At 37.5% G+C, this 14393-nt stretch overlaps 2 protein-coding genes across 3 annotated transcripts in view; one reads left to right on the top strand and one right to left on the bottom strand.

Annotated features, from left to right (window-relative positions):
- The window catches only part of DCX (doublecortin), a 332588-nt gene that overhangs the window by 236838 nt on the left and 81357 nt on the right, over positions 1-14393 (bottom strand). The window lies entirely within an intron of this gene.
- SERTM2 (serine rich and transmembrane domain containing 2) lies at positions 10431-12107 on the top strand (the record flags this gene model as incomplete). The annotated part of the gene is made up of 1 exon (XM_081125903.1): positions 10431-12107. One exon carries the CDS (start codon positions 10431-10433, stop codon positions 10701-10703), a length of 273 nt encoding a protein of 90 aa, XP_080982029.1. The 3' UTR covers positions 10704-12107.

Raw genomic sequence — 14393 nt, 5'->3', positions numbered from 1 at the left:
CCTTCCTCAACTCCTAGGAATCCAACAGTTAACTCTAACTTTTTTTTGCTGGGGTCTCTCCACCCTGGTAGGTGGCTCTATTTATTGGACAGGATCAAGGGTGACCCCACCTTGTCTCTCTCTCCTGCATGGCCCCCATTTTGCTCCCAGGAAACACTCAAATATACCTTGCCCTGACAAATTCAGGAAATGTCGGCCAATCCCAACATAGTCAACCCTGTCTTCTTGCCAAGAGCCACATTAGCTTTCCTGGAATGGAGCTTCCACTGCAAAGAACAAATTTCTAGCTGTCTAAGTTGTCTGGTGAAACACTCTCTTACTAGCATTGCAGTGAAAGAGGTAATATCTCCCCCATCCTAGCACTTCTGTGAAAGATAGAGTGGAGTCCTAGCCTGGCAAGAGATCTCTGCAAAGAAATGTTTTTTAAAAATTCCTTCCTATTCTCCTCCACTACCTGACTTGTCTTTTTCCTCTTGGAACCTGTTTTGAAGCATTTCCTTTGTATACTCTGTATATGATAACCTGGCTTTAGAATTTCCCATCTATTGTAGGGCATCTATTATGGCTTTCTGGAAACTGAATTCTAATATCATGTTACCTAAGGCTTTTCTTTTCTAATTAGGTAGTGAAAGTTAGACAATCTCTGGCAAAACCTACAATTATATTCAAGTAGCCTCATTCTCTTTTGATATCTTAAACTTTGAGATAATAACATTTATTGAGCATTTACCAGGTAATGCATGCTTTATTTTCTCATATAATCCTCATGAAGATGATTTTTCCCTCTCTTACAGATGAGTCTCAAATAAATGAAGTGACTTCCTCAAGATAAGTAATAAAATATAGATCAAAGCTTAAGGGGAAATCCAGGCCTATTAGGTTTTAAAATCCATGGTCTTTTTGTTATACCACAATCTTCAAACTTTTCCACCAAAATACCCCAAATGGCAGAACAGAGTGAACATGTGTCCCTAGGAAGCCTGAGTAATTCAAAAAGGGACAACCACAAGTAAACATTTCTCTGAAGGCTCATGCTTGATTATAAAAATGCATAGAAAATTTGTATTATATTCTATAATATATGTGTTTATTGTCATATACACTATGTTGAAAATTGTCACTCAAATTACCTATGTTCTCCCTATCTGAATTTTCAAGTAAAATTGATCTTCTAGAAAAATGCACTACTTACCCTGTAGTTTCATGGATCTTGAGCATACTACTCTAGTTTGAGAAAGCCCAACATATCCCACAAGGTACTAGACTATACAAGTAAGGTATTAAGGATTTCAAAGAGAGCCTCAACCCATTGTAGCCAATGGAATGAGGGAAATGAAAATATATAAGAGATCCCAGCCAGTGTGGCTCACTGGTTGAGTGTCAACCCATGAACCAAGAAGTCTCTGGTTCAATTCCTGGTCAGAGCACATGCCCGGGTTGTGGGCTCAATAGGGGGCGTGCAGGAGGTAGCCGATCAATGTCTCTCCCTCATCGATGCCTCTATCTCTCTATCCCTCTCTCTTCTTCTCCCTCTAAAACATCAATAAAAAACATATTTTTTTAAAAAAAGGAAATATAGAAGATACAAGACTTGTTAAGGCGAATTTGGGGATAAAGGGAAAAGCACTGCAGTAATTTCTTAAAAACTGAGATAACACTGTTATTACTAAAAACTACCATTGTTATAAACTATTATTATTAATTCTCTGATAAAAACTGTTGATTACCATGAGTTGTTGAATGAATTATGCACTAATGATGTTACAATATTGGGAAAGTGACAGGAGGACGTTCAGCTGTTCATAATCCAGAGGCCATGGAGTATAGAAATTATATCCCTATTTCTGAGGCATCCAAGACCCACAAAAGGTCAAAAACCACTGCTACAGAGAAAAAAGCAGAGGCTTTGGGATCACACTGTCTTGTTTTCAAATATTTGCACCAAGCTTACTAAAGTGCACGATATACTTCCGCTCTGAGACTCAGTTTCCTTCCTTATTTGTAAAATGAGGATAATAATACCCAAGTCAAGAGTTGTTGTGTGGATTAAATGAGATTCTCTACATTAAACACTTGACACAGAGTGGAGACTCAAGAAATGTTAATCTTCTTCCTGCCACAATATATAAAACATGGTAAGGTCATTTAAACTATAGGTAGATGAATCATTTGTAATGAAACATATACCCTGGATAGACATGCCTTCTTACAAGGTATTCTACTTAAAGCTCAGACCCCCAACCAGAAACTCAGACATAGATTCCAAGACTGATATTAAACTTCCACAAAATTTTCAAAATAAAAGTATTCAGTTCATGCCTAAAAAAACGTTTCCAGCCCTGCCTGGCACAGTGGCTCAGTTGGTTGGAGCATCGTCCAGTACACCAAAAGTGTGCGGGTTTGATTCCTGGGCAAGGCACATACCTAGGTTTCAGGTTTGGTCCCTGGTTGCAGCATATACAGAAGGCAAGCAATCGATGTTTCTCTCTCCCTTCCTCTCTCTCTCTAAAAAAATCAATAAAAACATATACTAGGGTGAAGATTTTTTAAAAAGTTTCTGAAAACTAAGAACACATATGCATGCATTCTCTTTGGGAAGATGGAATTATTTAAATACCACTACATCCTGGCTTATTTGGTTTCAATGCTAAGCATATAGTACTATAACACCTAGGATATGAAAAACCTCTTTAATTGAGCAAGAGATCTGATCCTGTTAAATTACATGTGAAGAAGCTTTCACAAAAACAGAGAGCCTTTGCTAATCCTCCAGATGTGTGAAGAAGCCTCAAAGGGGTTAAAGTGGAAGGCTTATACAAACTTTGCTCCTCAGCTTCTCTTATCTCCTCCCTCTCCGGCTCCAAAGCTCCACACCGCTACGGCAGAGGAGAGCTGAATCACTCACTACCTTTCCTGCATACTCTAAACTCTTGCCTGTGAAAGGGAAACTGGGAACTTGATTCAGGCTGCTTCCATTCAAGTGTTCCAGAGAGTATATACACACCCAGACAGACATTTCTCTTGGCTCTTTGGAGTTTATAAGGAGCAAGGCAACTGAAACTGCATTCTAAAGCTGTGAGTGGCAATTGGCATTTTAAGTAACTAATAGAAGGTGTTTTTCTGTTTTGCGTTGGAAAGGTCTGATTCTTTAGGAAGATGAAAGAGAAAGCATACCTTGCACGAACATAGTCCTGCATCCTGCTTCTCTGGAAAAACAAGTCTTTCATTCTATTTTCCAGATATTCCAGAAATGTTCCTGAACAAATTGCCTGTCGGTACAAGCTTCCAAAGGGGGATTTAAACAGCTAACCCATTTAACCTGCAAGCCAGGAAAGGTAAGAGAGACTTGAAAATATTATGATGTGTTCATGGTGAAATGAGCGGCATTATTTTATTTATTAGCAGGTGTGACAAACAGGCACCATCTGCTGCAGAAAATACAGCAACTGCCACTTGAGAAAGCTTATTACTTAATGGCTCCAGACATTGAAAAAGAAGCACTTGCGGCTAGAATTGTTTTTTTAATAGGCTCATGTGGAACTAAATACTCCTAACAGCTCCTTCCTCCCTTAGTTTTCTCTTCCTCACACTGGGCAGATAAATACAAACTGAATGCCTTAACTCCCGAAAGCTGTTGCAATTGATTGTTTTGATTTTCTCTTCTGAAATGTTCCACTGATAATTTTCCTTAGCTATTTGGTGGGATTTCAGTTCTGGAATTATATAAGCAGGTGTCATGCAGAAAAATGTAAAATTATCAGTGCATTTTTTTCAGAACTTTATCATGTAACTACTAGTAGCACCTTGAGGACCAAAACAGGGATCAGGTTACATTTATCTCTATATCCCAGACTTAGCAGAGTGTTTGGTACTTTGGTTGGCACTCAATAGTTTGCTGAGTAAATGTCAACCTGATTTTTGAGATGCAAGTAGAACTTTTTTGCTCTTATTAGGAACAAGTTTCACCCAAGAAATTCCTCTCAGGGTTGATGGATGGAGAAAGCTCCACATTCCCTTCTCATTCTAAGGAGAGAAAGTCATGATCTGGGTGTCTATTTTGCTTCTGTGAGGTTAAATAGACTATGATGATATCAAATAGTAGCCAAGACTTGACATTTTAATGTTCATACCAAAAACACTAGAAGTTCTTTTTTTTTTTTTTTTTAATTACCAAGGGTTTTATTTACCAAGTTAATGGCAAAACATGTAATCAGAAAACCAAAGGTATATTCACATTGCTTGTGGGTATTTTGATTTATATTAGAAGTGGAGTAAACCAGATGTTCAGACTAATGTTGGACATTTGCCAATTATTAAATTAATCTCTTTTACTTTGCCATTCCCCCAAACTTCCCTCCCCCTTTCTTTTCACCCTTCTTTCCCAATGTTTTTCTGTTTCCTTATCTTCACCTCTACCTCTTAATCACTCATTTCTTCCCACCTCTATCCACTTCCCAAATTCCTAATCATTTTACTCCTCACATTTTCTTCCTTCCCTCCTCCTCCCTCCCCTCTATTTTCCTTCCTTTCTTTTCCTAATTCTTTATCCCCTTTTTTATCCCTCAGTCTCCTCCTTATCCCTCAACAGTTTCAATCACTTTTACAAAGACTAGAGACTGAGTTTTATTTTCTATGAGCTTTCCAGAAATGACTGCAGGACACTAAAATTCTATAAGGGTATTTCCACGAAAATCAGATCCTTCAGAATTAATAGATTTTCTACTTCTTTTGAAATCACATGGTGGTTGTTTTTTTCCAAATGGTGCAGAGCTTTTAATGAAACAATCACATCATCTGCACAACTCATTTATTAGTTAGAAAACAGACCTATGACAATCCCATTTGGAAAGCTTTTAAAAAAAGTTGTCATATATAAGCCCAGCTGGCATGGCTCAATGGTTGAACATTGACCTATGATCCAGGAGATTGAGGCTCGATCCCCAGTGGGGAGTGTGCCGGTCAATGACTCTTGTCATTGATGTTTCTATCTCTCCATCTCCCTTCCTCCCTCTGAAATCAATAAAAACATATTAAAAAAAAAAGTTGTCACATATACAGGACCAGATTAACAAAGAGGATTTCCCAATAATTAACTTTTCATTTACTCACTTAAAATTCCTTAATGGATTTAAGGAATTAAATCAATCGACCTGTCTGAATTGACCAGAGTGTTTGGTGTCCTGCAGACTATGGAGGTTTTAAAGAATATATGATTAGTTTTCCAAATCCTCAAATGAAATTTTTAAAGAAATTGACAACTGTATGTGAGATTGTTGTTTACAGCTTCCACATAGAATTCTAATAAATATTCAGAACTAATAAAGATTCAGAATCGATTGTGTAGAAGGCATAAAATGTATTATCAACTGTTACTGAAAAGAATCTATAGATACAATTGAACTTTCTAAAATTTAAGGCTGTAAACCCATCCCATGTAGTTTTCCTTTAAAATTGTGTAACTGAAATAGTAATTCAAGAGCAAAGTTTCTAACAAAGTGATTATTCCCTAATTCCAGATTATAATCAGGAATTCAGTCTCCTTTGCACAATAAGAGATATGGGAGTGGGTAGGTGGAATAAAAAGAAAAGGGAATTTCAGGCTCTTCCCAAGCTATATTAGCCACCAGAGCAGAGATAAGACTGTGCTTCTCTTCAAATTGTCAGTGCTAAGTGCATTTCTTCAGTCATATCCATGCATTTAATCAACAATTATTAAGTAGCTACTGTAAGCCTGGTTATATAAGCGATAAAATGTTGAAAAATATCCTGAAAGAGTTTACAAATTACAACGTAGGGGAAAACCTAAATATCAAAGAGATATTTACAATATTAGGCAAATGTAACTTCTCTAGGAGAGATACAAAACATGTGGGAATTAGGATTTGGATGGGAAATCAAGGTCAGTTTCATGAGCTGAACCATGAAGAATTGTAGCATTTCCCCAAGCAGAGATGTGGGAAGATGTAAGGAACTGGTCAAAGATAAGCATGGAGGCAGGGAAGCAGGTAACAGTGTGCACTGCAGTTTGATTGGAAAGGAGAGTAGTGGAAAGAATTAAGGTCAGGACCAGGGCATTGACAGCCTTGAATGCCAAGCTAAGAATGAAGTCCAAAGGCAATAAGGAGCCTCAAAGGCAATATGTGGGCTTCAAAAACTTTATTCCATTTTCATCTATTAGAATAAATAAGAACAAATTGAAGATGACATATAGCTTGACACTTTTTAAAATAAAGTTCAAAACTAAACAACATGTTGTTTAGGCATAGGTGTTTGTGTGTATGTTTGCTTGTGTTTGTGTGTGTGTGTGTATAAATAAAAGCAAAGTAATGATTAACAAAACTTAGAGCATTCATTATTTCTGAGAAGTAGGTAGTAGGATGAGATGGAGAGGTGCATAGAGATGTCGTGTAAATTAATTATTTTCAATTTAAAAGTTGGTAGGTGTTTGTTCACAGGTATTTATCCATGGGTGTTTTTAAGTACGCAAAAGAGGCCCTGGTGTCCCCATGATGGCACTGAGCCATTAACCAAGGAATATGACTTATCCAAATCTATATTTGAGACCCACAGGAGACTAATGATCCTATAATACTATAGAGGTTTTCCCAATTGGCTTGCACTAGCACTGAGTGTTTCTTTTCCTTCCACTTCTCTTCTGGAGGGCAGGTGAAAAAGTGACTTGTGAGCTATGAGGGTGAAAAATCCATTAAGCTCATATACTTGGGGCAGCAGCACTTTTAAGGAAGGGAGCTGCAGGGAGAAGAGTTGGTATGGAGGGAGGCTACTCGGACAGGCAATATATGTATAAAGCATATTTAATAAATAGCAGGGCAGCTGAGATCAAGTGATTGCTCTGTGTGGGCTGCCCAGGACTCTGAGTCCTAAATTTGAAACACTCTGTTCTACTTGTAGAGTCATGCTTCTCAGCCCTGGCTGCATATCAAAATCACCTGTGGAATTTTAAGCACTACAGATGTTCATGCCCCTACACAGACCTACTGAATCAGAACCTCTGAATTTTCAAAAAGCTTAACAAGTGATCCTGAGGGCAGCAGGGACTGGAAATCATTCCTTGCAGAAATGCTAAGTGGGCAGCTTTTCACAAATGTATATCTCAGGGTCCTATCCCCTGAGATTCTGATCTAAGGAGCAAGGGAAAGGGTCTAGAAATTTGCATTTGTAATAAGCATCTTCCAGATAATTCTAATGAAGAGACTTCCTTGGAACACCCTGAGAAAATTGCCCCAAAGTTCAAAAACACTAGGGCCTCAGGGTGATTACTCTGTGTATTCATTTCCTAGGGCTGCCATAAACAAAGTGCCACACACTAGGTAGCTTAAAACAACAGAAATGTATTCTCTTAGGTCTAAAGTCTAGACGTATGAAATCAAGGCCTTAGCAGTGTCACGCTCCCTCTTCAATCTGTAAGGTAAAAATCCTTCCTTGGCTCTTCTAGCTTCTGGCACTTGCTGGCAATCTTTGGAACGCCTTGGCTCGTAGATGCATCACTTCAATCTCTGCCTTTGTCTTCTCTCTGTATATCTGTCTTCTCTTCTTATAAGGACACGAGTCACATTGAATTAGGGCCAACCTAATGATTTCATTTTAACTTTATTATATCTGCAAAGTTTCTATTTCCAAATGAGGTTGGATTCACAGGTTCTGGGTATTAGGACTTCAACATATTTTGGGGGAAAAACAATTCAACCTATAACACTATTTTAAATAGTTTTCAAAAGTAGGGCCCCCAAACAACCAATGAGACAGATTAGCTATGTTCTTTAGCTGGGCTGTCTAGATAGAAAGACTGATAGTTAACTCTCAAAACTTGTTGTGCAAAAAATTTGTGCTTAGAATGCATTTTCCTGAGCCTTGATCCTAGATATTAGAATTCAGTAGGCCTGGAAAAAGGCCTAGGAATCTATATTTTAAATGATGTAGGGGATACATGCATCACACTCTTGAGAAAAGCTGGATTTGAGAGAACAAACAAGGTCAAGAAACAAATGGTTTGAGGAAAAGGAGATGCCAAAAGCATACCCTAAAATCTGTGTTTGTAACAAGCTAATGGTGAACCATTACCTTTGGGGCACGGCATTTCTAAAGGATACCTACTGTCATTGTCTTTTCCACTTGTTAGTGAATCAGAAATCAAAGTAGATATACTTTTAATTATTGCAAAAGTATCTTCTAGACCATTGCTCCAAAGGCAGTAGAAAGAGACGCAGTCTCTTTGCTCTTGTTTCTTGTGAACCAGGTGGTTCTGCATAGGTGGTAGGGACAGTAGGTAAGTAGACTAAGAATCATGCAACTTACAGAAAGTGGGCTAGTGAATATAAACTTTAAGCTGAAGTGCTCCCAGGCTGGGGGCAAAATTCAAGATCATAAGAAGAGTAATGTGATTATTGGAGCTACTTCTTAACTCTCCTTGGGTAAGTTAACAAGCGACAGAAGTAGGCTGCATTGTCAGCTCTCTGCTATAGCTGCACATAGAAGTTTGACAGGTGGTGGTGGTTTATATTGTTTATTTTAGTCACCCATATTCAAAATTCATGTTTACATTTTTAAATTTTTTTTATGTTTTTATTGATTTCAGAAAGAGGGAGAGGGAGAGGGAGAGAGATGACTTTAAAAACTACCAGTCATCAATGATGAGAGAGAAACATCGATCGGCTGCCTCCTGCACGCCCCCTACTGGGGATGGAGCCCTCAAGCTGGGCATGTGCCTGGACTGGAAATCGGACGGTGACCTGGTTCATAGTTGGACGCTCAACCACTGAGCCACACCGGCAGGGCCAAACTTCATGTTTAGAATGACAAGCTAAATCATTTTGGAAGACTTTAATAGTAATTAGTTGACCCTACTTACACACTAGAATGTTTTTGCCAATATAGATAAGGTCCTGTCTTTATCAATAATAAAAGATGCAGTTCCTTGCTCCCAAAAGACCTACCCTCTCAGTTCCTTCTGATCTACAAATACTGGGGGAAAAAGTGTATTCTCACCCCCACAGACCTAAATGAGAGAGCTAGAATGCAACAATAAAATTGGGGTAAGCCTGCATTCCTTAAAATTCCACAATTTGTTAAAGTGACCCATGGCACTGGGACCTGGAGTTTGAAAATGAATCCTTAGATTTAGGTTTTCTTTAGTTCATTGCTAGGCTTTCCTGGTTAAACTAGAGAAGTGGTTCTCAGTCCTGACTGTACTATAGAGTAACTTGGGCAGCTTTAAAAAATACCAGTCCTTGGACCCCACCCCACACCATTAAAATCTGACTCTCTAGAGTGGTACCCAGCCCCTTACTGTGGAGATTATGATTCAGAACATCTTTGTTGGAGCCCAGGGCCTATATTTTAATTAGTACCTCAGGTAAATCTTATGATCAGTTAATCTGGAAAACACGGTTTTAATGCAGCTTAGTTATTAGGTGTTCAGTAATATGAATTTTTCTTTAACCTTTTAATAGTTATTCACCACATAGAAAAAACATTCAAAATGATAAAAACTCAGGATATTATTTTTAAACTAATTTGCCCATAGCAAACCATTTTGCAACATAGCAGTTAATTTCTACTTTAAAAAATTTGACACCTGTTTTTCTTAGATACTGGAATCTTTTATTTTTGTTTTTGTTTTTTTATTTTCAGGAAAATAATTCTGTTGAAGAATCTTAAGAGTGAAATCTTCTGAGGCTATACCTACTGCTGTCAGCACCTCTGAGACTTCTCCATCTAGGAATTACCAGGTCCGACAACACTTTTCCTCCAGCCTACAATGAGGGGTGTCAAAAAAAAACTGTAGAAAGTACATCCTCTAGACTTATAGCCCTCAAGCTGTGCTAACTGGGCAGGAACCTTATAAGCTCCATTCTTAGATTCCAAAAGACAAGAAGGGTGAAAACTCAGATAAGCTAAGCCTGAAATATACAAAAGCCTTTAGAAAGTCTCCTCATAGAAGAACCTGAGTAAATTCACATAATTAGTGCAGGCATTAAGATGAGTTGAAGGTAAAACAGAGCCCTTTCTCCTATCAAAACAGAGCAGAAGTTTGATTTAATACTCTAAGAGATTCTTGTCTCCATACCAGTATTATAATTTCACAATTTTTATTTTAATTAGTTATAGAGTAGGACTATGAAAAATAAAGATTTATTTATAAGTGTATATTTCAAATGATTAAGAAATTCCAATAAAACCTATTTGAGAGGGGAGTGCTGTGCTGGAGGACAGAGAGGGTGTGGCAATTGCCGAGTTAGAATGTCACCATTTTCTTGCTTGTGCACTACTGACTTGGCTCTGGTCATGATTGCTTTGTAGGAGACTGTTAGAAAACATCCAGTATATTCAGAGACAGTACAAGTGACTGTGGAATGCCTGAAGGGCAATAGAAATCAAATAGAAACAAGTACCTACTCAAGTCTTGAGTGATGACGGAGGCGCATTTCAAGTACCATGGAACTCTTACTGGGTGGACCCATTTCCCCACCCCCACAACAGAGGTTAACACCACTTTAGATAAGTATTCCAACCTGTACATATATGTGGGCTTATTCCTGAGCCTCCTGGCCATTCTCCTCCTCCTGCTTTTCATAATGCTCCTTCGGCTCAAACATGTCATCTCACCCATCAACTCTGAGAGCACAGAAAGTGTTCCTGAATTCACAGATATAGAGATGCAGAGTCGAATCCCCACTTATTAAAGCCAGAATGAATATGAGTTTTAGTGGATCTCAGTAAACCCTTGTATGTTGATGTCCAGGGAAGCTTACTTTGTTGCACGTAGCTTCCCCTGTAGGGAATCAACAAGTTGTTCATTTAACAAAAAGTTGTTCGTGTTTTCTTTGTGTTATTCTTTATCTTGACTCTGTTTGTGGGATAACTAAGAGACTTAATACTCATTCTCTGCTAGGAATATAAAAAATGTCAGCTGGTGGGAGGGCAGGTTTCCATAGTAACCAAAGAGCCAGGGCCTTGAGCAAACCTCAGACCACAGAAATTCATATACAACTATTGTAAAAAAACACAGGATTCCTAGAAGCTCGAAGAACAAGGAAAATTTGCCTTCAAAAGGGCTGATTGTTCAAAGAGGGTGCCCCAAGAAAAGGACAAGTCTTAATTTAGCACTTGGATCCTAAAGAATCACTTCTGCTGTCATGAAGCTAAATCATGTCAGAAGTTAATGGAAAGGACCATAAACCCCTTCCCAAAGGAGCAGTGATTTTATCTAAGGCCACTGGGTTTGAACCAAATGAAAGAAAAGATTTAAAGAAATTGTTTCAATTTAAAGAACAACTTTTCAGAAAGAAGTTTCCAGTCAACGAACTCATCTAGAGAAGGAAAATGTGCATTTGATATCTGTGTTATTACTATTATTAGACTTTTGAAAACTCAGACAATGACAGATGTATTACAAAAATCTGGAACGATGAACTTCCCCAAAACCAAGGGAAAACTAAGTCAAAATGTGTTAATGACATTGAACCTTACATATGGTACAGCTTCATTGTCCCTTTCTCCCTTCCTATCACGCTCCAGGATTGAGTTGCACACAAGTATGAGTTTTGTTTAAAGGTGGCCTTAGCAAAGAATACTCAACTGTAATTTGAAGCAGAAATGAAATAATATTATTCTGTTGTTAAATGATTATGGCTTTGGACAAAACATTCAAGCCTCTGGGTGCCAGGTTTTACTTTCTGAAAAATTATCAGAGAGCTATTTAGTCATCACTAGACTCCTTTTAGATCTGAGTGTAAGACACACAAAGAGAGGCAAAGGAGGAAAGGACGAAACAACACCCTCCAACAAATCTTTACTGAGATCAATGTCCTCAAATTCACATTTGTCTTTCCCAGAAAATGAACCTCCCTTCCTGATCCCTACCAAAAAATGAAGTGTTTCACTTATTACCTATAAGAGAAATATATTTTGAAAAATTCCATTCTCATAAGTAGCCCTAGTATGCCAGTAGAAGAAACAGATCGATTTTTAAAAATTAATGTTCCAAAGGGGAACCAAAGGAAATGAGTACTGATTACAAATTAGAAATGAGAAGGCTGGTTATATTTTTGCCACCAAAGAATTAATACACCTGTGTTAAGTTCTGCCTGCTTAAAAAAAAAAAAAAATCAGTTCTCTCTTGCACCTAAAAGGTGGTCATCAAATTTCACAAGATGCTCCCTCAGGAACTGCAGTGGTGGTAAGAGAGAAATGGAATGGAGGTTACGTTAATGCCACCTCCACTGGACATACAGCTCTCTCTAGCCTGTTACCAATTTAGATTGGCCCCTTTACTCTGCTCTAAATCTAGCTTGGTGGTGAAATTCCCAAGTGCTTTCTACTTTTATACACAGTCATTTGCCAATACTCCCCTCTCCAAGGGGCTGCAAGTGTAAAATCCCCACATGCAGAGCTAAACTTAGCAGCAGGGCTGACTCTGGCACACCTGTTACAAAAGTGTGCTGTTAAGAGATAGCAGCTGCGTTCTGCACCATTCAGAATAGATCAGCAGGTAGCTTAAGACAGAGCATACACTTCCCTTTTGGTATTATATTTTCCCAAGTGACAAGTGACTCATATTATTACATTTGGTGGTTTAAGTTGTGCCTTTATTCAACATCCAGGCTCCATATACCCTTTAAAATGTTAGTTCTTGGCAGCCAGACATAGACTTCCTCAAACGCTGGCAATATACCCCAGAACTTCTTAAGGACACACATCTCCCCTCTCCCTTTTGTGCTCACAGTATTTGAATGCACTATAGTTAAGAAATCAGTAGCTGGATAAATGAGGAAACTGATTAAACTTCCAACAGTAGTGAATAGCAAGAGGCCCAATGCTTTGTTGCTGAACCTAATGAACAGACAGACTGCAAATTTATTCCCTCTCACCTACTTCCCCAACCCAAATTTTAGGAGTTTAAAACTGCTCTTTAATCACTGACGTGGATGAAGATTCCTAATTTATGATTAGGCTACTCACCTGGAAAACAAACACCCTCTTTCATCACAACTACCCCACGGGATCCAGATCTTCATTGAGCATTAATCAAAGCACACAGCACAGATTACAGATTGCACTAAAATAGTAGCATAACCACTCACAGCTTCCAGTGACAACATAAATGGAGATGAATTTAAGCAGATGTGTCATTATGGTGACTTACATGGTATTTAATCTTTAGGAAAATAAATTCAATGGTTTCATCATAACAGACACTGTAAAGAAAATAATTTTTTATTTATATCAAATTATACTATATCCCCCAATGTATTAATTAACAGATATTACTGCTCAAAGAGGCAGCTAGAACAATAGGCATAATTTGAATTTACCCATTTATCCAAAATGCTGACTTATCAATTCCCTCCCCAACCCCCGCTGTCCAAAATATTTCACATTAGTCTAAATGTATACAAACAGATTGTTAGGTTGTTTATATATAGATCTATTCTGCTTTAAGGTGAAAAAAATGATTCTTTACTTTTTATTATGCTAAACCATATGTAATGGCCATTTCTGTAGGTCAAAAGTGCTCAAAATTGGCAATTTCATATAATTTAACCTAATAAAAAGACACGATATATGAATTCTTTAAATGGTAAACTCTCTTATCTTTAATAATAATTAAATGTCTAAAAATGTACTTTGCATACATTTAAGAATCATGGGTTGTATAAAGCAAGGTATATCATAAAAGGCTTATATATTATGTATGAAGTATTAGGCAAGAAATATTAAGGTTAATCAAGATGGGTTCGTCCAGCCTAACCTTTCCATTCATGCCAAATCTGAGGCTTTGGATTCATAACTGAGTTTGACTGCTGCAGACCCTACCGTACTTGCTAAGTAGTTAAAAGAGGCCCACTTAATGCAATTAAATGTTTATATTTAGTAATACATTTTATTCGCTTGCATTTGTACAAAAGGAAGTTTTTCAACAAAATAAAGAACTGTATGGAAGAAATTGGGTTTCTTGTGTTTGAAATAATTAATATTTTAAATAGATTCATAGTGTATAAAAACATAAATATAATATTTGAATTCATATTTAGCACATCATTTTTATCCCTGGAAAATAAATTCTCTTTGGTTTGCTGATAAGAAATATCTATTGTCTGAAGAATGTAAAGAGCTTAGTCTTGTTATTCCTATATAAATTTGTGGGATTTATAATTTTGATGTGTCATTATTTCTTTTAATCCCCAACCTCCCACCTCTTATTTTCTCCCCACCGGCAAACTTATGGATGTGTTAGTTTGTTTCTTTAGTAGTAAGATTTGAAAAATAGATAATGACTATAAGTTGTCAATGAAGGTGACTTGAGGTAAGAATGAGATAAAGCAACTGAAGTGCTGATAACTTTCAACATCACCCTGCCCCATGTAGTCTAT

The sequence above is a fragment of the Miniopterus schreibersii genome (assembly GCF_964146895.1).
Source record: "Miniopterus schreibersii genome assembly, chromosome: X".
In the NCBI taxonomy this organism is placed as follows: domain Eukaryota; kingdom Metazoa; phylum Chordata; class Mammalia; order Chiroptera; family Miniopteridae; genus Miniopterus; species Miniopterus schreibersii.
The sequence above is the reverse complement of the archived record's forward strand: the minus strand, read 5'-3'. Positions and strand labels throughout refer to the sequence as shown.